The sequence below is a fragment of the Misgurnus anguillicaudatus genome, unplaced genomic scaffold (assembly GCF_027580225.2).
Source record: "Misgurnus anguillicaudatus unplaced genomic scaffold, ASM2758022v2 HiC_scaffold_29, whole genome shotgun sequence".
NCBI classification, from domain to species: Eukaryota; Metazoa; Chordata; class Actinopteri; order Cypriniformes; family Cobitidae; genus Misgurnus; species Misgurnus anguillicaudatus.
The window spans coordinates 10,965,959-10,993,772 of NW_027395279.1; the positions used below are offsets into that span (position 1 = coordinate 10,965,959).

General features: G+C 38.2%; 1 protein-coding gene across 1 annotated transcript; it reads right to left on the reverse strand.

Annotated features, from left to right (window-relative positions):
• Positions 1 to 1,227: 1,227 nt before the first annotated feature.
• On the reverse strand, positions 1,228 to 15,831 carry LOC141362843 (basement membrane-specific heparan sulfate proteoglycan core protein-like). The gene is made up of 16 exons (XM_073865103.1): positions 15,390 to 15,831; positions 14,123 to 14,407; positions 13,686 to 13,949; positions 13,147 to 13,431; positions 6,853 to 7,128; positions 6,425 to 6,694; positions 6,204 to 6,341; positions 5,912 to 6,073; positions 5,520 to 5,798; positions 5,021 to 5,272; positions 4,738 to 4,935; positions 2,686 to 2,766; positions 2,552 to 2,572; positions 1,996 to 2,085; positions 1,715 to 1,774; positions 1,228 to 1,606 (listed from the first exon to the last, which is right to left on the reverse strand). The coding sequence occupies exons 1-16, from the start codon at positions 15,829 to 15,831 to the stop codon at positions 1,569 to 1,571; spliced, it is 3,141 nt and encodes a 1,046-aa protein (XP_073721204.1). The 3' UTR covers positions 1,228 to 1,568.
• Positions 15,832 to 27,814: the final 11,983 nt, after the last annotated feature.

The window sequence follows — 27,814 nt, forward strand, 5'->3', positions numbered from 1 at the left end:
AAAATTGTGACAACCAACCCCGGTCTCCCCTATAAGACTTGCCACTGTTTGTCATTTTTGAAAAATATGAAATATGTGAATAATAAATAATATAAAAAAAATGTGGGGGTCATAGTGTAAATTAAGTGTAATATGTCAAATTGATGCATATCTGCAGAGGGTAGAGATTCTAAGCTTTCATACAGTATCTTATATGGAGTACTGGGTCCATTATAGACCATTAAATATGAACAGGATATTTGATATTAAGTAATAATAAGTAATTTTGGACCCGGTACAGAGTCTGCAGAGTTTAAGAGGTGTTAACGTATGACTTCAATGTATCATATCATGTCATGAAACAAAAATATCAGAGATCAGAAGCACACGCTCTTCAAACTATACTGATGTCTTATTAAAGTCCTTATATAAACCTAAGCGATTTTAATGGCATAACATAACAACAACAACTAAAAACAAAATAAAAAAGTGGATTTAATTGGGTCTGAATGAGCTGGCAATATAAATCTTTAATGTAAACTTTGTAAGGGTGGATTCACTACATAGGTAAATGACGAAATGGTGTAAAACTGGAATCTTGGCCTAAACCCCTGAGCTCAGGTAATAAGCAGAATCCAAGAGCAGGGGTCTCATGTATAAAGCGTGCGTATGCACATGATTATAAAGTGTGGGTACGCAGAAATCCACGCAAAGTCTGTATTTATAAAATCTGTCTTTTACTGTGGATCACTGGTGAGTTCATCACACACAACTAAACAACAACAATCTCTTATAATTTTTGTCTTTTATCATTCATTCATTCATCTCTTATAAAGAGGTCTCAGGTGTTTCTCCTTCAGTCTCTCTGATCATCAGCTTTACGTCATGGCCGCATCACCACCTCGGTGTGCATTATTTTTCCAATAATTCAAAGGCCCGTCATCAATGATTCCTTACTTAAATCAGAAATGGCATTGAGTATGCAACAGTGCGAATCAAAAAGGTAATAATGTTTTGTATGCTAAATGTTGAATTGGGCATAGTTGCAAATTCATGTGTATCAAGTATAACTTTAACAAAACAGTTTTTAGATAAAATGTTAATAACTTGTAAAAGTATAGGAAGTGTGCATGGGTGCAAACAGTGACATTAACAAGGTATGAAAGCTGATAAGGTAACAGAAACTACAACTACAACTGGTGTTAAGTTTTATATTTATTTACAGAAGGTAAGAATTATTATGCAAATGAGTATGGTAAGAATATTGTTAACAAACTAAAAATACAGTAAAAAACTGAAAAATAAATTCTGTACAGATTTGTAAACAAAACAGAAACTGAAGTTTCAGTATAGTAAAGAGTTTCTAACTATAGTTTCTTACAGTTTTCTTGCTGAGAGCATTCGGTTAATATCATTGTCTCATTTTTGAATGAGCATCTGCGCTCCACATGATAAGTAAACTCTTGTATGCTATTAGAAAATCAAAGTTTAGGAAGCATTTACTCTGATGCAAACAAAGCTTTATATTGATAATATTAAGCATTAGTTACTGTATTGCCGTCTTTTCCTCCTCTGGTCTTTTATTTAGTCTAAGAGTAGGCCACATCAACAGATCCAAAAGCAACACCTGAAAAAAAAATAATGCAAAAGACTAAAATAGATAATGAATACAGATAGGTGATGATTATACTGTAGAGGATATTTTCAGTTTGTTTAATATTTTAGTTTATCTCACCTTGATCTCCTCCTTTCTTCAGTTTAGAGTACACATTTTTCCCACCTTCACTGGTATTCCCTAAAAATGCCAATAATTGGGAAACTTTATAATAAATAATCCAACATTCACAGTTAACTTCTGAGAAAAGATGACAGTTTAGCTGTTTATAGATATTATATGACGTACGACACTGCTGACGTGTTAGCTGTGATTCAGCATGTTATTGAAGCATGACACTACTATAAGTTATTTTATTTAAATGTTCAGATATCTCTGTTGACCATGATGTTTCAATTTACCTTTCTTGTCTTTCTTCTTTTTGTTCATTTCTTTCTTAGGTTTCAGATCAATATTAGCATAGATGTGATCAGCTGCTTCACTTAGATAGTCTACAATGAAGAATAAAGAAATGATTAAGAGTTTTCTCCTCTCAGTCTTTAGTTGTACTCCTCTGGTAGTTTCTACATTTGCTCTTAAGTTTATTTTTCTTGAAGTTGACCTGTGAATACATGACATCACTGTGGCCGGCATGAGGTACTGCTAAAAGAAAGTTTAACCTTAAAGGCGGAGTGCACAATGTTTGAAAAACGCTTTGGAAAAGGAGATGGGCCGACTACCAAAACACACTTATAGCCAATCAGCAGTAAGGAGCGTGTCTACTAACCGACATCCTTGCCGGGTTGCGTATGTGTGGGGTGGGTCTTTTAAAAGAAGGTCCAGATTCTATTGGGGTATGGGCGTGTTTGTTTAGGTGATTTCAAATATCAACATTGGCTTTTAAACATTGTGCACTCCGCCTTTAAAATTGTTTTATTGTCATGAGATAAACAACATTAAATGATATCAATACATTACCTGCACTTGTGTCTTTATCATCTGTTGTAATAGAATAAAGATGAGCATCTCTTGTAATGAATAAAGTTTAAAAGACCATTTGTCAAAGCTTTATGTCTTGTGAAGCCTTCATAGAAATAATGTTTTGTTTTTACCTTTCTTCTTTTTCTTAATTTCTTTCTTAGATTTCAGTTCAATATCAGCATAGATGTGATCAGCTGCTTTACGTACATTGTCTATAATAAAGAATAAAGAAATGATTAAGAGTTTTCTCCTCTCAGCCTAAGACATTGTAAAAAATATTTGAAATTTTGAAAATTATTTGACCCTTAAAGGTCACGTTTTTTGTGATCCCATTTTTCAAACTTTAGTAAGTGTGTAATGTTGCTGTTAGAGTATAAATAATGCCTGCAAAATGATGAAGCTTAAAGTTCAATGCTAAGCAATACATTTTCTTTAACAGAACTCGCTTTTTAAAGCCTACAGCGAACGGTCGGTTTGGACTACAGCCCCCTACTTTCTGGAAGTATTTACATAGGAATACGTCAGTTGCTAGCTAAGCTCAAGCGGCTCAGGCTAAGCTAAGCTGCTGTCCAATCACAACACACTAAACAAGCTACACAATCAGAACTCAATACGTATTTCAGAAGGAGGGACTTCATAGAACAAGGAAGACATCACCCCTTTTAGGCAGTGAAAACAGCGGTATAGACCCCTTGAAGGTTTGTAAACATTGAATGACTATCGGGTGCGCGCGCAGCATGGGGTTAAACTGTTCATACCGTCCAGGCTTTATCATTTAATCTAACAGGGCTGAAAAATGATGACTTACCTCAAATGAAGTGAGCACTACAAACACAAGCCTCTTTGATATTTGCATTGTTCCAGTCTGCACGTTAATTGCCAACCCAGTCTCACCCCATGTCGTCAATATTTGACGACACTTGACCAATATGTGACGCGGAGGGTATACCTTTCGCGTCATTTTTTGACGAACTGGGGACTTCAATACTATTACGTCCGTTGCATTCTCTTCTCCTATTTTCTTACCATTTTCGCGTCGGTTTAGGGTTAGATTTACATAATGACATCCCTACCCAAACCTAACTCTAACCCCAACGCCAGGTGACAACTGTTTCTAACCCCAACGCCAGGTGACAACTGTTTAATTTCGCGTACACTGTTTAATTTCGCGTACACTGTTTAATTTTGCGTAATCTAACCCTAAACCGACGCGAAAATTGTAAGAAAATAGGAGAAGAGAATGCAACGGACGTAATATTTTGCATGAATCGCGAAAACTTAACGGAAGACCTTGTGCGATTTTCACAGCCCACAACTAAGAAGGCATTATTGACGATACCGAATACTACGCAACTCAATCGGCTGTAATGGCTTTTCTGACCCCGACATGCGCAGTGGGAACCGCCTGTGACGTGAACCGTGAAGGGGTCTATAGAGATAACTCAATTGTGTGAAAAATACTGAGTTCTTTTACACACGAAACATGAACACATGTTATATTGCGCACTGTAAACACAATCATAGCTTAAAATACACAGGAAATATGTTAAAGGGGCCATGGCATGAAAATCTGACTTTTTCCATGTTTAAGTGCTATGATTGGGTCCCCAGTGCTGCTATCATCCTAGAAAATTTGAAAAAGATCAACCCAGTAACTTAGTTTTGGTAAACCATTCTCTACAACCACATGAAAAATAGGTAGTTGAAATTTGGCTCTCCTTATAATGTCATAAGGAGCTCTTATTATAATAATACAACCCCTTAATCCAACCACAGCACTGCCAATTATTGCACAGAGAAAATAATTCACAGAACAATTGAATTTCAACAAACCACCATCATTGTGATCAGTGTTTGCACTTCATCTGCTCATGTGCATTTTAAAGGACACACCCAAAACTGCACATTTTTGCGCACACCTACTAAGTGGCAATTTTAACATGCTATAATAAATTATTTATGTGTAATTTTGAGCTAAAACTTCACATATGTGCTTTGGGGACACCAAAGATTTATTTGACATCTTAAAAAATTCCTGTGACATGGGCCCTTTAATGTTAATAACGATCATAAAGATGAGCATCTCTTGTAATGAATAAAGTTTCAAAAGGGATGTAATTGGATCAGCTCTTATAAAATCAGATTTCTGGCACTGATCATAATAAATGAATGTACTGACTTACCAGTCGGCAATGGAGTGTAAACATCTTCAGCCTGTTTCTGATCTGATGTCAGACTGATGTTCTGCTGTTGACTGACAGCTGAGAGACACTGAGAGAGTTTTTTGTTTTTGTAGCACCACAGCAGGACCAAGAAAAAGATCAAAAACATGAAGCTCAGCACAAAACCAAGATTAAGACCAAGAGATGAAGATCTTGCGGCTGGAAAAGCAGAGATACATTCATATATTACTATATATGCATATGCAAAAACATTTCAACAGTGCTTATAGAGGAGCGAGATCACCTCTGACTGAGATCCAGCTTGTTGGAGATTCTCCTCTCTCTGGGTGTTTACAGTAGTAGAAACCCTCATATATCTTTGAGACTGTAGGGATGATCATCATGTCTCTTGTAGTCTGACTCTGCACCTCTGATCCATCTTTATAAAATTCAGCTTTCAGGTTAGAGGGTTTTTTATTTTGATATAAACAGCGTAGAGTCAGAGGATCTCTTTCAGTCACAGGATGAACAGGACTGTCCAGAATCACATCAACATCTACACAACAGAAGAAACGACTGAAGATTATAAATTATAAAAATATATCAGATTGATTATCGGCTTGTTATATCAGATTGATTATCGGCTTGTAAAATCCCATAGACTTAAAATGAAAAGCATCTTTAACCATTATATAAGAACCAGAATATAATAGAGACATCCTAGCAACCAGCAAGAAAATCTATAGTAATATTTATTTAATATCCAAAATCTAAAATGAATAAATAATGATTTGTAGACTCACTGTGTACTGAGATATTAACAGGATGAAGTTTCTCTCCAGATTCAGACTGACACCAGTACACTCCAGTATCAGATGTGTGGAGATATCTGATTGTACATGTAGATGTTGTTCCTGTAGATCTCCAGTCTGATGGTGAACAAGGGTTCAGTTTGTCTGTGTATCTTCTCACTGTCCATCCAGTAGAGTTACTGTGATCCTCACAGCTCAGAGAGAGAGATTCAGATGAGAAGTGTTGAGATCTGTTGGGTCTGATGATCAGAGAGACTGAAGGAGAAACACCTGAGAAGAAAATGACAGAAAATCATCTTTATAAGAGATAAATAAATAAATGAATGATATAAGACACAGAGTGTAAGAGATTGTTGTTGTTTAGTTGTGTGTGATGAACTCACCAGTGATCCACAGTGTTTGTGTGTTACTGTACTCTGTGTGATAGACTGGATCTCCTCTCTCTGCTCTGCACATATAAACTCCTGTGTGCTTCACAGTCACTGAACTCACTGTGTAGATGCCTTTAGATCCTTCACTGCTGTTTGACACCAGCTGATAATCATCTTTATTCAATGTAGAGTAAAAATGTAATACACATGTTAAAATTAAATACTCAAAATCTAACTTGACCTTTAAAAACTGTTTTGAATAAACCCAGTTAATGTAGAAGTTATGAGAAGAATGAGATATTACCTGAGTAAAGACTCTGTACAGTGAACCAGCTGAATGTCCAGCCTGTAGATGAACTTCTAACCTCACACATCAGAGTCACTGAATCTCCTTCAGTCAACCACTGCTGTGGAGAAACACTTAAAACTGTCTGTGGTTTATCTGAAAGTGATCAATCTCTCATGAATAACATGTTACACTTCATCTCTTCACACTAATAATGATGAACAAACATATAAACTCACCTGATGATACAGTCAGTGTAACAGCATCACTCATCTCAGTGTTGTGTTCACGTATCTTTCCTCTACAGGTGTATTTATCACTGTCAGTCTGTTGAATGTTGTTGATTTTACACTCTTGTGCATTGCATTGGTGCCAGTTATATGTCCACTTAAACCAGCTGTATGTCCACTCAGTGTCTCCTGTATCCTGTATGTCACATCTCAGAGTAACAGTTTCTCCTCTGAACAGCTGTTTGTCAGGATCAACACTCACTACAGGTTTAGGACTCCCTGTACAAACACAGATGTATTACACAATATTTAAAACAACGTGTGATATTATGAAATTATTATTTCAGGTTGTTGAGATGCACAGTAGTACAATTAAACATAAATAAAGTATAATAAAAGCAGTCTGTTAGACTTTCATGTTTCATGTTGTCTCTCACCTTTAACATTTATCCACAGTCCATCACTGTAGTTTGTGTAATAGTCTGGTTTTCCTCTTCCAGCTCTACACCAGTACTGACCTCCATCTGAAACTTTAACACTGTGGATTGTGTAAGAGTTTGTTTCTGTTGTTGTCTTCACAATGTTTTGTGTGTTTTTGTACCAGTAAAACTTCCATCCAGTAGACTGATTAATGTCACACTTCAGAGTCACTGTGTTACCTGTCAGTACAGATCCTTCAGTGTCTGATGTGAGTTTAGGTTTTGGTTTTAATCCTGCAGGAGAGTAAAACACATTCAGATCCTGAAGAGTCTCAGAGTTCATCTGTTCTTTATTAGCTTAAAAATCTCATCACATGCTGCGTTACCAATGCAGATTTTCACAAAACTTTAGCAATATTTTTTTTAAATGTCGACAAAAACTATTGAAATGGTGGCATTTCCATTAACTGATGATATGCGACCGAAACATAGTTTTTCTTCTTGCGATTCATCATTCCAGGTTTAAACATCCACCGGCTGCAATATGAGTAATTTTTAACCTAATTTTACATTATTTTAAATCAAAAGAGATGTAGGAGTGTTATCCAAACATTATTGGCAAGAAAAGTCTGTTATACCTGGGAGCAGACACGTACTGAGGTGTATCTGAGGTATTTTAAATATGTGACTTAATACATCAGGTGACCTGGAAATGCGAATAAATTGTTTCCATTGCCGTTTTGCGAAATTCACCTCTTCTGAATGGCCTGAAAAACCACTTTTTTATGCGAGCATAAAACGTCTTTTGCGATATTTTGGAGGTTTTGCCATATTTTCAATTCGCAATGTCAATTTGCACAATTTAAAGGGTAATGGAAACACAGCTACTGTCGGTTTACATGAAATCCTAAACCTAAATGATCAAATAATTTAACCAAGATATTCTGGTCTTAATAAAACATTAATACACCACAAACACTGACATTAAGTTCCCAATTGTTTATACACACATCAGAATATCTTCTGTATATTTTACAGTAACACTGATATTAAACTCACCCTTCACAGTGAGATGAACAGCAGAGCTTGATAGTGTTTGTGGTCGTCCGTGTATTACTGCACTACACCTTGTGAGGATTTGCAGGAACAGATGAACCCAAATGCAGACGATGTCGGGGAAAACAGAAAACACTTTATTTGACAAACAAAAAACCCACAATGGGGTACAAAACATGAAACACTGACAGATAACACTAAACTTGACTTGACTTTGACTCTGACTCTGACTTGTATAACTACACGAGTAACACGACACAACACAATGATCCTGCACAGAACTAAAGAAACACTGACATTAAATAGAGCAAACCAAACAAGATAACGAGCGGGGAACAGGTGAAGGGAATAAGTAATAATTAACAATAAGCAGGAGAACGAGGGAGCGGGGACAAATGACAAGACACCGGAGGTACATGCCAAACACAAAAACTAGGCATGAACCTCCACACAAGGCCAGGGACTGCCAGAACTCTGCCACCATGACAAAATACAAATTTAACAAGACTTCAAGGCAGAGTCCTGACAGTAGCCCTCTCTCAAAGGACGCCACCTGGCGTCCAAAAAGGGAACACACAAGACAAGAAAACATGACAGATAATAAACATGACAAGACTAGAAGACATCAGACTAAAACTTAACAAAAGGTGCTAAAAACAAAACTCAAACACACTGAAGTCCACAAAATACTCAAAACAGGACAGTCCATGGGGGTTTGGGGCGAGGACGCAGCAAAGGCCAAGCAGACCTCACTGATCTCGTATGCTCAGTCTGTATCAGTGCATGCTGGGTCGACTGCGCAGAATGCGTGTGACGGGTAGACTGCGCGGGCTCCGGCTGTGGTTGCGCGGAAAGCGCGGGCTCCGGCTGTGGCTGCGCGGAAAGCGCGGGCTCCGGCTGTGGCTGCGCGGAAAGCGCGGGCTCCGGCTGCGCGGAAAGCGCGGGCTCCGGCTCCGGCTGCGCGGAAAGCGCGGGCTCCGGCTCCGGCTGCGCGGAAAGCGCGGGCTCCGGCTCCGGCTGCGCGGAAAGCGCGGGCTCCGGCTGCGCGGAAAGCGCGGGCTCCGGCTCCGGCTGTGGCTGCGCGGAAAGCGCGGGCTCCGGCTGTGGCTGCGCGGACTGGGCAGACGGCTCTGGCTTGGCAATGGCTCTCCAGAGCGCATTAAAGAGTGCTGTGCGTTCCTTCTCCATCAGCCGGTAAGGAGTTGGACGCACAGCAATGGGCAGCAGAACCGTGACTGTAGGCGATGCGACGGACCCCGACACCGTCGCTGGGTTCAGTAGTGGCAGGATCATTCTGTGAGGATTTGCAGGAACAGATGAACCCAAATGCAGACGATGTCGGGGAAAACAGAAAACACTTTATTTGACAAACAAAAAACCCACAATGGGGTACAAAACATGAAACACTGACAGATAACACTAAACTTGACTTGACTTTGACTCTGACTCTGACTTGTATAACTACACGAGTAACACGACACAACACAATGATCCTGCACAGAACTAAAGAAACACTGACATTAAATAGAGCAAACCAAACAAGATAACGAGCGGGGAACAGGTGAAGGGAATAAGTAATAATTAACAATAAGCAGGAGAACGAGGGAGCGGGGACAAATGACAAGACACCGGAGGTACATGCCAAACACAAAAACTAGGCATGAACCTCCACACAAGGCCAGGGACTGCCAGAACTCTGCCACCATGACAAAATACAAATTTAACAAGACTTCAAGGCAGAGTCCTGACACACCTGAACTCATCCTGATCAGATTCAGTAGCTCCAGTGATAGTGAGAGAGTCTCTGTTTACAATGTAACGCCCAGAATTAAACACTTCAGTACCACGTTTATACCACAGATATCTCCAGTTTAATGATCTGTACTGATTCTCTATCTCACACTTCAGAGTGACTGTCTCTCCAATGAACACAGATCTGTCTGGTGTTACTCTCACTGTAGCTCTGGGTAAAGCTGAGGAAAGAAGAAAATGAAATTATAACTCATCAGTCTGTTAACATAAATTAATAAATCTAAATAAAATTAAATAAAACAATAAAACAATATATTTCTGATCACTTTAAAGGTGGAAAAGAGGATGTTTGTTTAATACATTTTTGCAATATTACCTGAAACTGTCTTTACTAAATGATAAAAGACTATTTATTAGGCGCACTGAAAGTAATAAAATTAATATATGTCATCTGTGCATAAGGTAGGGCCTTATAAACATCAGCCAATCGTTGATGCAATCATCGCAATCGTCATTGGCCCTCTGGCTTGTCAATCACTGCCATTACGTTTCTTGCGAGAGACGTGCGCTCCAGTAACGTTACACGAGTGACGCATGCGCATTGCGCATGAAACTCCGTCTTAAGTTTCGGTTTGTTTTCATTTTCGCTACTGCTTTCCTCCTCGAATCTGCACCATGGAAGAGAAGAAACCCGAAGAAGGACGCAAAAGAAAGAGTTTTTAAGTCGCTGAGAAGAGGAGAAAATTGTCAGAATAATGTAAACAAACCAGAGTTGTTATTGGAGAAACATTTCAACACTGGAGAGCAATGAAAGAACAGAGAGGTGTCAAGACAGACGCGCATGTCGCAAAAATTCTCTTCGACAGGTAACAGTGATTATTCTTTCTTTGTGGAATAATTATTGTTGTACTGTTATTCAGGTATATTGACGTTGTTCTTGTACTGTAGTTGTAAGTGACCAGTCTGCTACACGCTAGTCGAAATGGGAGTAGCGTCAACTGATCTAACTTTACGTCTTATGTGTTTATTATCATATAATTTCACATAATGAATCCACTGATGCGACACAGCATATGCCAGTGGTAAACAAACACTTGTGTTCAAATACTCGTGCACGAGTTATGGAAGGCGTTTCCTAGAAATGAGCTGTGAAGGAGGGAGGCTGTTCTTGCGCATGCGCTTATTTAAAAAACTCACTAACGGTCTTTGGATTCTCAGTCGGCGGAAACATCCTCTTTTGCGCCTTTAAAACACTGACACAACACAAAAATGGCATAATGTTTCTGATAATAAACACACCTGAGATGATTATGTCTTTATTCTCCTATTTTACAGACATTGATAATAAACTCACCCTTCACAGTGAGATAAACAGCAGAGCTTGATAGTGAAGTTTGTGGTCGTCCGTGTATCTCTGCACTACAGCTGAACCCATACTGATCATATTCAGTAACTCCAGTGATAATGAGAGAGTCTCTGTTTACAGTGTAATGCCCAGAGTTAAACACTGAACTATGTCTATTAGACCAAAGATATGTCCAGTTTAATGATCTGTACTGATCCTCTATCTCACACTTCAGAGTGACTGTCTCTCCAGTGAATACATATATGTATGGTGTTACTCTTACTGTAACTCTGTGTAAAGCTGGGAAAAGAAGAAAATAAAGTTGTGAAATTAGTCCATAATCTGAAATTCCATTTGTTCTTTGAAGTTTCTGAAAAAAAACTTTATCAGAAACATTTTATTTTTGTAATGATGAAGATTAGCAAATTATTAAGCATTTATGGAAATTTATTTTAGAAGTTATTTTAAAACTGTGTGAAAATGAAATTATAATTTTAAGTATATTGGTAATTAAAAAAGCAAAATATTCTTTGCATTACACACTAATCATGTCAAATAAAGTGACTAAATCTAGCAGTAAATTATGGGAAAATAAATGACCCCATGATTTCTTAACAATGATCCAATCACATTCATTACTGACCTTTAACAGAGAGAGTCACATGATCACTGTACTGTGAGGATGAGGGTCGTCCATCTCTCTCGCCCCTACACCAGAACTCATCTTGATCTGATGGTGATCTGATGGTGTAGATGTTTCCCTCAAACACTGCAGTCCCAGTTCTGCCGTTATACCACACATATCTCCAGTTTCTGTACTGATTCTCTATCTCACACTTCAGAGTGACTGTCTCTCCAGTGAACACAGATCTATCTGGTGTTACTCTCACTGTAACTCTGGGTAAAGCTGAGGAAAGATGAAATTAAAGCTATGAGAATAAATCATTGTTACAGATATCCTAACCGAGCATATATGAAACCTATATGCAGCTTATATGCACATATATGCTGCACATATACAGCATATATGCCCATATATGATAATATATATATATGCTGCATATATGCAAAATTTAGGTGCATATATGTGCATATACAGGCCATATAGGTCTCCTGTATTGTTTTTTTATATCCACATATAAGCCCTATACATACAAGTTATGTTTCCTATATAGCAGGATCTGATCATTTTGTAGCTCATATCTCACTTTAGCAAATGTTGGGTTAAGGACAACACATTCAATGTGTTATTTTAACACAATCATTTTAAGAGTGTAGACTGTCATTGGTTGGACCTTTATTTATGTTTAATTTATTAGCAGCTACAGATTTTAATAATTTTACTAATATATAGGTTAACTTATATGTGCATATATGTACATATATGTACATATATGCACATATAATATAGGAAAACGGCCAATTTTATAAATGTCACATATATTTAAAACCTATATCAAAACCTATATTGAAACATATATGTTTATATAGGTTTTTTCCATGTGGGAGATCACAAATCTAAATAATTTTTAAATAAAACAATATATTTCTGATCCCTCTAAAACATTGACACAACACAACAATTGACATAATATTTCTGACAATTAACACACATGAGATGTTTCTGTCTTTATTTTACTATTTTACAGACATTGAAGTTAAACTCACCCTTAACAGTAAGATTAAAAGATGAGCTTGATAGTTGAGGTTGTCCATCTCTCTCTGCACTACACCAGTACTTATCTTGATCAGATTCAGTAACTCCATTAATAATGAGAGAGTCTCTGTTTATAGGGTTAAACACTGAAGTACGACTGTTATACCACAGATATCTCCAGTTTAATGATCTGTCCTGATCCTCTATCTCACACTTCAGAGTGACTGTCTCTCCAGTGAACACAGATCTGTCTGGTGTTACTCTCACTGTAACTCTGGGTAAAGCTGAGAAAAGAAGAAAATTAAGTTATAACTCATCAGTCTTTTAACATAAATTAACAAATCTAAATGAAATTAAATAAAACAATAAAACAATATATTTTTTGATCACTTTAAAAAAACTGACACAACACAACCATTGGCATAATGTTTCTGATAATAAACACACCTGAGATGCTTCTGTCTTTCTTTCCCTATTTTACAGACATTGAAGTAGAGCTTACCCTTTACAGTAAGATTAACAGATGAGCTTGATAGTGAAGTCTGTGGTCGTCCATCTCTCTCTCCTCTACACCAGTACTCATCCTGATCAGATTCAGTAACTCCAGTGATAGTGAAAGAGTCTCTGTTTACAGTGTAACGCTCAGAGGTAAACACTTTAGTTGTATTTTTAAACCACCGATATGTCCAGTTTCTGTACTGATCCTCTATCTCACACTTCAGAGTGACTGTCTCTCCAGTGAACACAGATCTGTCTGGTGTTACTGTCACTGTAGCTCTGGGTAAAGCTGAAGAAAGAAGAAAATGAGTTTATAAAATTAGTCCAAAATCTGAAATGCATTTGTTCTTTGAAGTTTCTGAAGAAAATTTATTTTAGAAGTTGTTTTAAAACTGCGTGAAAATGAATTTACGGTGTAAAAATGAATTCTTTGCATTACACACTAATCTTGTCAAATAAAGTGACTAAATCTAGCAGTAAATTATGGGAAAATAAATGACCCATAGGTTTCCTAAAAAATGAGCCAATCACATTCTTACTGACCTTTAACAGAGAGAGTCACATAATCACTGTACTGTGAGGATGAGGGTCGTCCATCTCTCTCTCCTCTACACCAGAACTCATCCTGATCTGATGGTGATCTGATGGTGTAGATGTTTCCCTCAAACACTGCAGTTCCAGTTCTGGCTTTATACCACAGATATCTCCAGTCACTGTACTGATCCTCTATCTCACACTTCAGAGTGACTGTCTCTCCAGTGAACACAGGGCTGTCTGGTGTTACTCTCACTGTAGCTCTGGGTAAAGCTGAGGAAAGAAGAAAATTAAGTTATAACTCATCAGTCTGTTAACATAAATTAACAAGTCTAAATGAAATTAAATAAAACAATATATTTCTGATCACTTTAAAACACTGTCACAACATATGAGATGTTTCTGTCTTTATTTTCCTATTTTACAGACATTGAAGTTGAACTCACCCTTAACAATTAGATTAACAGGTGAGCTTGGTAGTGAAGTTTGTTCATCTCTCTCTACTCTACACCAGTACTTATACTGATCAGATTGAGTAACTCCATTGATGGTGAGAGAGTCTCTGTTTGCAGTGTAACGCTCAGAGTTAAACACTGAAGTACGTCTGTTATACCACTGATATGTCCAGTTTAATGATCTGTACTGATCCTCTATCTCACACTTCAGAGTGACTGTCTCTCCAGTGAACACAGATCTGTCTGGTGTTACTCTCACTGTAGCTCTGGGTAAAGCTGAGGAAAGAAGAAAATAAAACTATAACAATCTCATCACAGATCAGTTTACATCAGGGATGGGCAACTTTGGTCAGTACACCGGCTAAACTCTCCAGGACTGAAGTTGCCCATCCCTGGTTTACATGAAAGGCGCAAATCTATGAAATTTAGTCACCTTCAGTTTGTCCAGAGTGAATGTTTGAAATCAGCACTGTAAACAACAAAGAAAAAAACGATAAATATTATATGATAAATATTTTAACCTATGATATGTAAATATGAATAACATACTATACTCTATATCACAATGTGTGATCAAAGGATAGACATCCCTTAAATGTGGATGTTCTTTAGCCAGAGTTGTGCCTTATCATTATTCATTGCTCAATTCTATGAATACATTGTTTTACACAACCTCATACAACAAATGAAAATAGAAGAACATTACGCCGCCTTCTGCTATTTCTTTACACATTCGCCCCATTTTACCCAACATTTAATAAAGCAGCTTGTTTATTCGCAAACCAACGAACACTTTTAACACTGCAGTTAAATATAAATGTTAAACTTATGTGCACTACATAATGAATCACACTGTGAGTTATCTCATCATACAACAGGTGTAGCTTAATCTTTATATACATGATTGAATTTATGATGACACAACACAAAATACAGAGGATGTGTGTTGCACTGTAGTTCATAAAGCCATATAACTCTATGCTTACAATGATGATTGACAGGCCTGAATGTTTAGGCTTCTATCGAACCTACTTACTGCCAAATATGCCTGTTTGGCATGTAGGGCAGCAACAAAGGATTTACACTCTTGTCTGTTTTGGGCCAGTGACTGTATAGTCCCCCTGGTGAAATTTAGGCTCTTCAGCTCTCCCTCCACCGTCCTGCGCCAGGTATTCTTGGGTCGGCCTCTTTTACGTTTGCCATCTGGTGTCCAGTGAAGGGCAGTTTGTGTGATGCTTTCTTGCTCCCCACGTATTACATGTCCAATCCATTTCCATCGCCTTTGCCATCATAATGATGGTAGCCATGTTGTCATATTTACACTGGCTAAGTAGAAGTTGATTGGAGATGGTGTTGGGCCAGAATATTCTCTTTATTTTACGTAGGCTTTTATTGTGAAAGGTAGACCGTTTGTATATATTGCTTTCAGTTGTTTGCCAGCACTCAGATCCATGTAGCAGGGTAGACAGGACACAGCTCTGGTACAGTCTCAGCTTGGTGTTGGTGCTGTACTGGGCAAACTTCCAGATGTTGTTTAGTCTCTGTAAGGTGTTTCGGGCCTTTGTGAGTCGCATACTGCCCAGGTATGTGAAATAATTGGTCATGGGTAGATTCGGGCCTTCTATTTGTATTTGTGAGGGGTTTGGGATGTTTAACAACATCAGCTCTGTCTTCATCTGGTTGACCTGTTTGTTGTGCATAGTTGTTTAGACAACAAGTTCAGATCTTCCAGTTGGGAGAACAGAGTCCATCTGATGCCCCTTGGTTGGTCTTCAGTGGTTCTCCTCATCACCCAATCCATGACAACGTTAAACAGCACTGCAGACATCACACAGCCTTGTCTCAACCCCATCTTGATTGCAAAATTGATGTGGCTGTTTCCAACTTGGCATGTAAAGTTGCTACAGAACCTCTTGATGAGAAGAACCATGTCGTTTGGGATCCCATATGCTCGTAGTATTCGCCAAAGGCTGTCTCTATGTAAGCTGTCGAAGGCCTTATCAAAGTCCACAAAATGTAGGTATATCTGCTTTTGCCACTCTGTGCACTGTTCGATAATGTTGCGTAGTGTGAGTATTTGATCAATACACCCTCTACCTTTCCGGAATCCTGCTTGTTCCTTACTAAGCTGGTCATCAATTGTACCTGATATTCTCTGTACAAAAGAGTGATGACGCCCCAATTGTTGCAATTACTCAGGGCACCTTTCTTTGGTATCTTCACAATGATGCCTTTTGTCTAGTCATCAGTTGTCTTCTTCTTCTTCCATATGGCTGTGAACAGTGGCTTCAGTACTTAAGCTGCCAGCTCTGGGTCTGCCTTAAACAGCTCAGCATTTAAGCTGTCCTGTCCAGGTGCTTTCCCATTTTTCAGGGATTTGATGGCGTCAATAATATTCCTCTTTCTCTGGTGGTTCCATGTTAATATACAGGTCAGCGTCAGCTTCTTCTGTAGGTGGGGGTCTATTGAGGATTTCAGTGAAGTGCTCTGCCCATCGATTTTCTATTTCTGCTTTGGATTAAATAAGTCGTCCCTGTTTATTTGTAATTGGGACGTCAGTGTTTCAAGGATACTTTTGACAGATCTTATTGGTGATTCTGTACACAATCCCTTGCACACCTCATCAGGCTGCATCTTCTACTTGTTTCACAAGGTCTTCCATGTATGCCCTCTTGTTTGCTCTCGAACCTACATTAAGGGGCTGGACACACCAAAACTTTTAAACGCGGCTGAAAACACCTTGAGGACGCCGAATGCCAGCTGTTTTTCAGCTGAGTGCCAGCTTTCTTCAGCTGAGCGCGTTGGTAGCTTTGATACTTCAGCTGCGAGCCGGTTGGTTGCTGTTGTAATGTCCCGCCCCTCCTCCACTGTGATTGGGCGGCCGTGTGAAAACTGACATTGACGAGCGGAGCTTCTCTCCCAAAGTTGAATCTCTTTCAACTCTGGACGCTCAGCGTCGAGCGCGAAAAAAACGCCGAGCGCCGGTTTTCAGCGCGGAAAAAACCTGCTAGCTGCCGGCTTGTTTGAAAAACGCCGAGCTTCCATTGGAAACAATTGAAAACATGCGCCGGCCGTGTGCACGCCCCCTAAGAACTATATTTGGTGTTGGAGACTCTATCTTTGTGGTTTTGTATTTGAAATCTTTTTTCCTTTTCTTGATCGTGACCTAAGCATTTACCCTGGCGAATGGCGTATGTTTTCAATGTACTATATGCTTGACTTCCGTATTTGATTCTCTTCACACTGCTCTTAAGTTTCCTGTAGGGGAGAACTGAGGCAAAAGTAACACGGGACAAAAGTAACAATGTGAAAAACATTTGGATCCCAAACTTTGACAACATCTTAAGCACACAAACCCTTGACAGAGCTGACAAATATCACGTTATTTACTCACTGTTTTCAGCGTGTAGATCCAGAAAGGTGTTTTCAACCATTATAAGAAAATTCCTAAAGCGGTTATTTTTTTCTTATAACGCGTTGTGTTTCTAGTTTCAAGTGTTAAAAAACTTATCAATCTACAGGTTATTTAGTGCTCTAACACATCCTGAAGTTTGACTTCTCAGAGTTTTTCAAAATAAAAGTAAATTGTGTTTAACCCTCTGGGGTTCGACCATTTTGGGACACTGTCAGAGGTTCTGACATGCTCTTACATTTGGTTGCTCAAAAAGGCTTGCTTTAAAACATAATAATGGCAAGTGTCTCATACCACTGTGTTCAGCACAAACTGGGCTAAAATATTATATGAGCTACATGTATGTACATGTTTGTATTTTTGAGAGAAAAAGGTTTATGCGTGGTTTTTTAAAAAGCTAAAATTTTAAGTCACTGATATAAGTCCACAAAACCCATACTAAACATGTTTTAACAAGACTTTCCTAAACAAAATCTAGTAGTCTAGAGTTTTTTCTTTAAAATGATGTGAAAATCATCCTGCCTACTCATTCAAATAAACCAGTATATTGACTTAGAAATTGTAAGACACTTTTTGTTTAGAGGGGCCGTATGCGAGAAGGATTGATTGACAGCTAGCAAACAAAGGCTCGCATAATGAGCTGCATAATGAGCTGCATAATGAGGGAGGAGGGAACTACAGTAAAGAATGTGAGGACAAATGAACATGTTTGTTTGAAGTTTATTAAGAAGTTAACAATATAATCAAAATAGAAATAAAGGTCAGTAGGACCCTATTCAAAAACTTAACTTGTATAAGAAACTGATAAACAACAGAGCTGTAAACTTCATGTGGCTCATGTTACCATACAACTTTATGTCCAAAGAGTGTGAATATGTTTTTCCACTTCATAGTTTACTGATGAGAGGGATGCAGACCTGTAATAGAGTTATGAACAGCTGTTAGCATAAATTGTCCTCAGAAATACCCTTACATACATAACTGATGGGTAAATGATAGCACTTGTAACGGTGGTCGCCTAAACTCAATATACTGTATTAAAAAAACTTGGACTAAGCGGGTTTCGAACCCGGGTCTACCACATGGCGGCCTAACGCACTACCGCTGCGCCACCATTTGGTCACGTGATTTGTGTCTTTCACACACCTGGTAGACTGGCCAAGGTAAATTTATAATTTAAAAAAAAAGGCGAGTCTCCGTGTAAACAACGCGGTGCTCATAAAAAAACGGTGTCTAGTGTAAAATGCAATGTATGGAATGCGTTTCATGTAAACAATATCATATTACAGCAGACCCCCCCAGTGCAGCATTACTCAAAGTTGCCATGAAGGATACGAAAGTGTCTACTGTACAGCATGTAACAATGAAATCCGCCATTACGTGATCACGCGTACTCGTTTGTAAATAAGCATGTAAACATGGAATCTTACAGCACACACTTACAGACACAGCAGTGCAGCATTACTCAAAGTTGCCATGAAGGATACGAAAGTGAATAACTGTGTCTAACACTGTACAGCAAACAATGAAATCCGCCATTACGTGATCTTGCGTAAGTTACTCGTTTGTAAACAATGCGAACGTTTTTCAATCCGAGGCGTGCAGTCTGTTGAGGTTGCTTATGTAGGCTGAACTGCACAAGCCATAACATATTACATGATAGCAAATATAAATGAAGACAAATGACTTACAGTTTCTTCAGGAATATATCCGCCTCCATTGCGCCTTCCATTGTTCTTCTTCTTAGGTAACGTTAAAGATAAACGCTTCTCTTCCTCAATGTCCAGACATAAATGAAGATATTCCTCACGTGTGTGTATAAAGTTTATAATCCAAACATGCGCTAAAGTCTTTAAATCTTATCAAACATTACGCTTTGCTGGTTTGAACAGCTCGTCTCTTCATTACCATGTCAACAGCGTGTGGGCGTGACCGCATTAGAGATAATGAGCTCAGCCAGGAAAAACGGTACTCTCTTTACTTCAATGCAGATTATATAAACAGGAAATATTTGTTTTTGATAATAATTAGCTTGTTTAAAAGTAGACATTTCAGGCTTTCTTTGGATATGTGTATTATGTTTGTGTGACGAGTATTTGCGGAGTTTCAACTAATTTTTGTAACGTGATTTGAGAGACAGCTGGCGGAGACAGAAATGTCTGAATGAGCACCCTGTTTATTTTCTTTATTTGACAAAAACACAAAGATCTCTTGTTATTGTGAATGTACACTACTTTAAGAGGACCCTTCAGAGTTTCAAATGATGTCAAACACGTAAGTGTTTGATTATTAATGATGGAGTATTTTAAGTTGATTCTGCTATGATAAGGAGAAAACACGTCAAAACGCGTCCCCGCGTTTTTGGACCCCTGGGGGTTAAATGTAAGCAGATTCTGTTGAGACAAAAGTAACACTTGTTTCTTTTGTCTCGCTGCTAATAGTGTTGTATATGTAAAAAAGTATTCTATTCTATACTATACTATTTAATTTAATTTTCATAGTATTCAAACTGTTATTTATTCTCAACAATTTAAGTTTGTACTGTTGTTTGCTTTTGAAACATGTGATAAAACTGAAATTTAAAATGAAAATGTAATTACATTATTTTTTACAAAGATAAATTAAACAATATGTTTGCAGTTACATATTAATGAGGCCATAGTTATGTATATCTGATAAAAAACATGTGTAACACAAAAATCTGGTTTTATTGTGTTATTTTTGATCCACTTGTGTGCTACTTTCATTCCTACAGGTGGGGTGGAAAGTAACAATTCATTATGTTTAAAGTGAAATTATATTGAAGTCGTATTACATTTTTACAAAATTCCACCTGGTAGGCCTATTAATAGAGCACACTTGTGAGTTATTGACCACATCAAAAATATATCTCTGTCTATAACATTATCTTTTAAAATTAAGTTAATTTTACTATGGCCCCATAGATATATACACTAGATGTCGCCTTGGGGTTCAAAGCATGCGCCAAAACCGCCGCCATCTTAGAACAGGGGTCTTGTCATAGGAAGTAGCTAGTTAATGCTGCTATCTCCGCCTGTACTTCGAATTCATGGACGATGCCGGACTTTTGTGCTGCGTAGGGTTGGTAGGCCTACTAGCACTATGCATTATAGTTAGAAAAAAGTAGATTTTCATAATATCAAAACTTTTATTTTTTTCTGGACTCAGTGCTAAATACATGCCAGACTGTTAGAACGAACCAAAAGAAAATCTCGAAAATCGCATTCATAACGATTTATGGTGATTTTATTTCCGTTACACCATTGGCTACAATGACGCTGATACGGGGCTCCCCTGTTTCAAGATGGCAGCTCTATTTGAAGCAATCGGTTCAATGAATTGCCGTAGCCAAGGCGACATCTAGTGTACATATTTATGCTTTCCCCCCCTGTCTCTCCCCTATGGGAGATTTAAAGCGGAGTGACGTCAGAATGGCTAAGGCAGGGGTGCCCAGTAGGTCGATCGCAAAGGCAAAGCCGGTAGTTTGCACATATGTTAACTTTATGCTGCTTCAAGCCTTCACGAGGTTTGGAAAACAGAGCGCAAAATTGGCATTATGGTCTCAGAGTAATTGTGAAACACGCAAGCCTTTTTGAGTTGCTGTGCCTTTCTTCCCAAATGTGTTTTTATAAATTTGATGCTTGCCCGCTGCAGCCCAGTCGTCTAACTTCTGAAATTCACCAGGATGCGCATTCTTGCCTTCATGCAGGAGCTGATCCACGCGCACGGTGTGTGTGTGTGCGTGCATGCGTGCGAGTGATCAAACGAGAGAAGGGCAGCATAGCGCTGATTTCTATGCTTCTGATACTGTTGTCATTTTATTTCTAGTTTGTTTCGCTAAACCGCATCTCCGTTTTTTTAAGGAGTAGGCCTACTCGAAATGTAGTGAAGGATTTTTTTTAAACTCCTCAAAAAGAATAGAGTAATGGTGACAGCCCTAAATTATAGAGATATGCGCAGTATAGTCCTTATATGCATTTAAAGTGTTATAAAAAATAAACTATTTTTAGCAGGTAGATCTTGTCTGCGTTTTAATTTTAAAATTAGATCACCACACATAAAGTCTGGGCACCCCTGGGCTAAAGTTTACTCGTTGTTTGCTGGATTTACCCAAAGTTACAATCTATGTTGTGTGAAGAATTGGCCAGATGTGCAAACTCGAGAAAGGTTTCAAGTTTTATGTGTCTTCTTATCGCTGTAATCATGGTGATACGTCAGCTAGCCTGTACTAGCAGGGCTTACATTATGCTGTTTTTTACAATTCCTCTAGCAGCAGGCTAATCACGTTAGTAAAAATGTTTTTTATTTAATGTCTTTGTAATGTTGTCTTAAAGCAGGGTTGTCCAAAGTCAGTCCTGGAGGGGCGGTGTCCTGCAGAGTTTAGCTAACTTCCTTCAACACACCTGCCTCAAAGTACCTAGTCTGCCTAGTAACACATTGTTTAGCTGGATCAGGTGTGTTTGATAAGGGTTGGAATAAAACTTTGCAGAGACACCGGCCCTCCAGGAGCAGGATTAGACACTCTTATCTTAAAGTGTCAGGTCACATAAGAAACACAAATGAGATCTCAGTGTGAGCTCACTGAAAAAGCAACACCAACTCCAGCAGGACTGATAGCTTAAATGTGACTTTCCTAGTTCTGTTCTGAGTTTTTATTATTTTATTTTGGTATATTCACATCAATTGTTAAAACATTTTACTTGGTTAATTTAAGTTTGTATAAAGAGGATGTGAAGAAAAAAGAAAAAAAAGGACTACTTAATATGGTAAAGTCCATTTTAGAAATCTATATTTTACATTATTTGTTTATCCCTGGTGCTGTTTATTTTGAAATATATTTTAATATTTCTTTTAATGTGTATTTAGTTTATGGTGTGTGTGCTTTATTTTCACAGAACTTATTTTTGTTCTCATTGAAATTAATTTTCAATTTTCTTTTGTACTTGTAATTAATAAAGCATACTTTCATGAGTTTACACTTACAAATAAGTCAGATAGATTAAATTGGTAAACGTATTTGGCGTGCTGTCTGGGGAGATGGCTCTGAGCAGGCACGTGCAGATGGGGGGGCGGAAGGTGCCTGAGCACCTGCCCCTTTTCCCCTGGATGGCCAAAGTGCCCTTTTGTCAAGGCAATTTTTTAAAATTTTATAATTTGTATTTTTTATTTTTTTGCCCTTTTGCGAAGGCCTGCTCAATATAACAATCAGTAAAATTAATGAATAATTATTTAGCCGTAAATAAAATGACTCGCAAAATGACCTATTGACCTTTTACCCGGACGATCTCATCCAAGGCGATCTCTCGCTCATGCAGCGCAAGCGCGTTCACACGCTACAGTCCAGTACTGCAACACACTCACAGTGGATAGTACACCCGAGCCGGCATTGCTGCGGCATAATCGACGTGGACGCGGTATGCTTTACCTAATTATTATTACTGTTTTACAAGAATGACGTGAAGAAAGCACGCACAGCCTTTGTTTATATGCAGCAGCTAAACTTATACACACAGACAGCGCAATGCGCATACACTATAAACAATGGTGCATGTATGCATATTGTTCTCTCACGTCATTCTTGCTGTTTGGGGGAGATTCACAGGTTTGAGCCAGGAGTCTGGTCTTCATGTTATTTGACTAAAAACATTTTTTATTAAAAAACATATTTAGTGAGTACCATAAAAACAGTTTCCACAACATTGGTGTTCTAATCCTCTCTGAAGTATCTTCATAATTGCGGTTTTATTATTATTATTCAAATAATTTTTCAACTGGATTTTTATTATATTTTAAATATAATTGTAAACTTAATATCTTTCTGGATATAAACGCAATGTCAATGTAAAATGAACAATATATCTAATCTGACCTGATATCAAAGTGCAGAGTAAAGGAGATATGGCTCTAGTAGGTTTCAGGAAAGCTATGGAATTAAAAATGTCTGTGTGTGTGTGTGTGTGTGTGTGTGTGTGTGTGTGTGTGTGTGTGTGTGTGTGTGTGTGTGTGTTCTCACACTGTTCTGCAGTACAAAAATGCCTCGCAAAGAGAGGAGAATTAAACAGAAACAAAAGGAGCTGCTTGAGGCAGCAAAAGGCAGTGGATCCCTATCTAGCTGGTTTGTGAAGAGCACAACAGGTAAAAATACCACATGTAGTCTAAAATTTGTTAATATTTGCACAATTTTAGACAACTACAACAGTGATGATAGTAATAGTTACTATATTGCAATGTATCAGCTTTTTAACGTTTTGTATCAATACATAAGATTTGATTTATTATTGATTAGGAGGATTAGTAGTAGTGATGATAAAAATAATAATTCATTCATTCAGAAATAGTAAATATCGCCTTGTTCCTAGATGGACATGAAGTGGAAAGTAATAGATCAGATGATGATGAGACAGAGGCTGAAAAGAAAGAGGAAAATTTTAAGGAACAACCAGCAGAAATAGTGCAGGGAACAACAAACCAGGAGATAGAGGCTGAAGAGAAAGAGGGAAATGTTGAGGCACAAGCAACAGAAAGTGTTCAGGAAAAAACAAGCCATGAGATAGAGGCTGAAAAGAAAGAGGGAAATATTGAGGCACAAGCAACAAAAAGTGTTCAGGAAAAAAACATGCAGGAGATAGAGACTGAAGAGAAAGAGGGAAATATTGAGGCACAAGCAACAGAAAAAGTTCAGGAAAAAAACAGCCAGGAGATAGAGGCTGAAGAGAAAGAGGGAAATATTGAGGCACAAGCAACAGAAAAAGTTCAGGAAGCAGCAAGCCAGGAGAAGCCAGAAGCCAGAGAGAAGCTATTCTCTAACCTACTTGGCCTACAACACCCAAATGACCCTGCACATGTCTTAAAATTCAATATAAAGTACGATGATGCCTTTATCCAAATGTGTGATAATTTTGGACCCTGCCAACCAGTATTGTCATTTCCAAAGAATATAGATGGACGGTCATTTCAGAAGAAGTGGTATGAAAATAACCCATGGCTAGAATATTCTCCTAGCACTGATGCCATGTTTTGCTTCAGCTGCCGTCTTTTTTTAAATGGTGAAAAATACAAGAGTCACACAAACTGGAAAACAGTGGGGTTGAATCGCTGGAGAAAAGCTTTAGAAAAAATTAAAGAGCACAGCGCCTCAGAGGCTCACATGTGTGGTATGGTTATGTGGAACTCATTTAAGAAAAAATCACTGAATGCAGCTTTTGAAAGGGGTGACATTGCATCACAGGCTGCAAAAGACAAAGAGAGGGAGAGGAACAGGGAAGTCTTGTCTCGTTTGATTGCCATTACCCTTTTTTTGGCAAGACAAGGTATGTCTTTCAGGGGAGATGATGAGACTTCATCAAGCAAAAATCAAGGGAATTTCTTAGAGTTAGTGGAGTTGTTAAGCAAGTATGACAGTGTAATAAAATTACACCTTGATGTCATAAAAGAAAAGCAAGGACCCCACAGAAGGCCTCTTGTCTCACTCCTCTCAAACAGAACCCAGAATGACTTAATTAAAGCCTTGGCCATATCAGTTAAACGTGTCATCAAAAAAGAAATTCAAGAGAGCAAAATCTTTTCAATTCTTATTGATGAAACAACAGATGTGTCCCACACTGAACAGGTTTCCTTTATTGTAAAATATGTACACAACATGACAATAAAAGAGCGATTCATTCAGATGTGCAGTGTGCATTCAACAAGCGGAGATTCTCTTGAAAATCTTCTGATGGCCCTACTGGAAGAAAATGACCTAAAAATAGAAAACATCAGGGGTCAAGGCTATGATGGAGCTGCAAACATGAGTGGGCACTATAAGGGACTGCAGTCTAGAATCCTAAGGCAGAATTCAAAAGCGTTGTATGTGCACTGCCAGGCACACTGCCTTAATCTGGTACTGGTAGAAAGTGCAAAGTCAAACATATGTTTTGTCAATTTTTTTAATCTAGTTGAAAAACTTTATGCTTTTATTGCAAACTCATCCAAACGGCACTCTGCATTTATTGAAATGCAGAAGAGAAAGCGCCCTGATCAGCGGCCACTGGAGTTGAAGAAACTATCAGATACTCGGTGGGCCTGTAGAGAGAGCGCACTTAAAACTCTGGTGAAGGTCCTCCCATCTGTAATGCAGTTCCTAGAGGAAATAACACATCAAGATCCCCCTGATGCTTCAGCTGGTGATGCAATGATCCTACTAAAAAGCATCAATTTTGAGTTCTTCTTGTGTCTGGAGATCACCTGTCCAATCTTTCAGGTGACTGCAGTTGCATCTGATGCACTACAGCAGAAAGACATGGACCTGGCTGCAGCATACAATATTGCTGATGGAGTTTTAAAGAGGCTGGTCAACAGCAGAACAGAAGAAGAATTTGAGAACATTTATAAACAGGCTACAGAGAAGGCTGCAACAGTGGGCTTGGATCCTCCATCTGAGGTCCCTGGACAAGCTAGAAGGAGAAAATTGCCAGAGAAATTAAAGTTTGCTGCCACATCCGCTACGACTGACCATACATTCCCAACTTTGCAGGAGTACTATCGTGTTAAAGTGTATTATGTTTTTGTGGACACAATGATACAAGAGCTCCAGAGACGCTTTAAATGAGGAAATAATTCCACATGGGAAATTTTGCATGCCTTTCATTGCCTGGCAGTCCCAGAGAACTGGAAAACAGCAAGCATTCCAACAGCAGCACTACAAGCTGTGAAAAAACTGTGCCAGTTCTATAACATTGAAGAGGAAGACAAGTTGCAGACAGAACTGAAGGTCTTCCATACTTCATACTCATGCCCACAACCTGTTAATGTGTCATCTATTCTTTCAGTGGTCAAGGAAAACAATGCACATCAAGTTTTCCCCAACATGACTGAGCTGATGAAGATATATGGAACACTTCCGGTGTCCACAGCAACTGTGGAACGTTCCTTCTCAAAACTGAAGCTGGTGAAAACCAAACTTCGCAGCCTTTGTAAAGAGGAGAGATTGTCTGAGCTTCTTCTTTTGGCCATTGAGAAGGACATTCCAATAATTGACAGTGAAGTTATAGACATTTTTAGGGACATGGCCATCAGGAAATTGCTGCTATAAATGCCCACAACAAATCCTCCTGCTCTTATTTGTCATCTTAATATCAACAGATTCTGTTGAATAGAATGAACACTGACATTTTTGTTTCTTTTTTTTTATTAGACATAAAATCAATCAAAAATCAAATAAATAGTGAACATTATAGGCACAATGCAATATATTATATTATTATCATCACAAAACTGCATACTGTACACTCTAAAAACTGCTGTTATTTTTAACCCAGTGTTCAACCCAGGGTTTGAATATATAAATATATATATATATATAGAGATTTTTCTGTTTCAATGTGTTTTCAAGGTAAATAAAAAATATTTGACTTTAAATGGTATTTTCTATTCTGTGTTTTTTATTTGCATCCATATTAAGGTGCGTGTCAGCATTTAATGTTCCATGTGCCCTTTTTATACTTTGAGCACCTGCCCATCAAAAGGTCTCTGCACGGCCCTGGCTCTGAGCCTTGTAATTGGCCCAAGCCCAGAGTGCGTCGATAATCCAGAGATTTCACCAGAAATACGTCATATGCCGCTGTGCATAGAGTCCATTGTTTCCAACGAAAGCGTCGCCCCCTCACCAGCACCTATCCCGCCCCCTCAGATCACCATTAACGTTAAATGGGATTTTAATGATAAAATGTGCTATTTAAAAATCACATTTGCCTAGTATATTGTCTACTTAGAGTGATTAATAAGCTAAAATAGCAACATTTTAGTTAATCGCCTCACCGCAAGTCCGATGAAACTGTCTAAATCTTTTTTATCTAAGTCATAGATGTAACAAAGAATAGTCTATAAAAAGTAATTTTTCATAGTCCATTGCAAGAGTAACAAAAATCTATTTGATGCAATACTGTACAGTACTCGCTTAATGTCGTGTTTAATCAGAGTTTAGTGTTCATCACATTCAATCCATTCTGCTGCAGCTCTATGTGGAAACTTTCGGAAACTCTTGAGAGGCTTCATGATCTGCCATTGCTGCCATTTTCCTTCCTCATTAGTTGATGTGAGTTTTACCACCTCACTTCACTGAATTGTGCCGAATCAATCTCTTTGTAAAATTTCACAAGTTGTTACACAAATAATTACCCCAAATAATCAGAAATGATCAAATTGTCCTCACAATATTTCATGTTTTAACAGGGCTCCAGATTGCGCCTAAAATATTAATTTACATGTGCTAT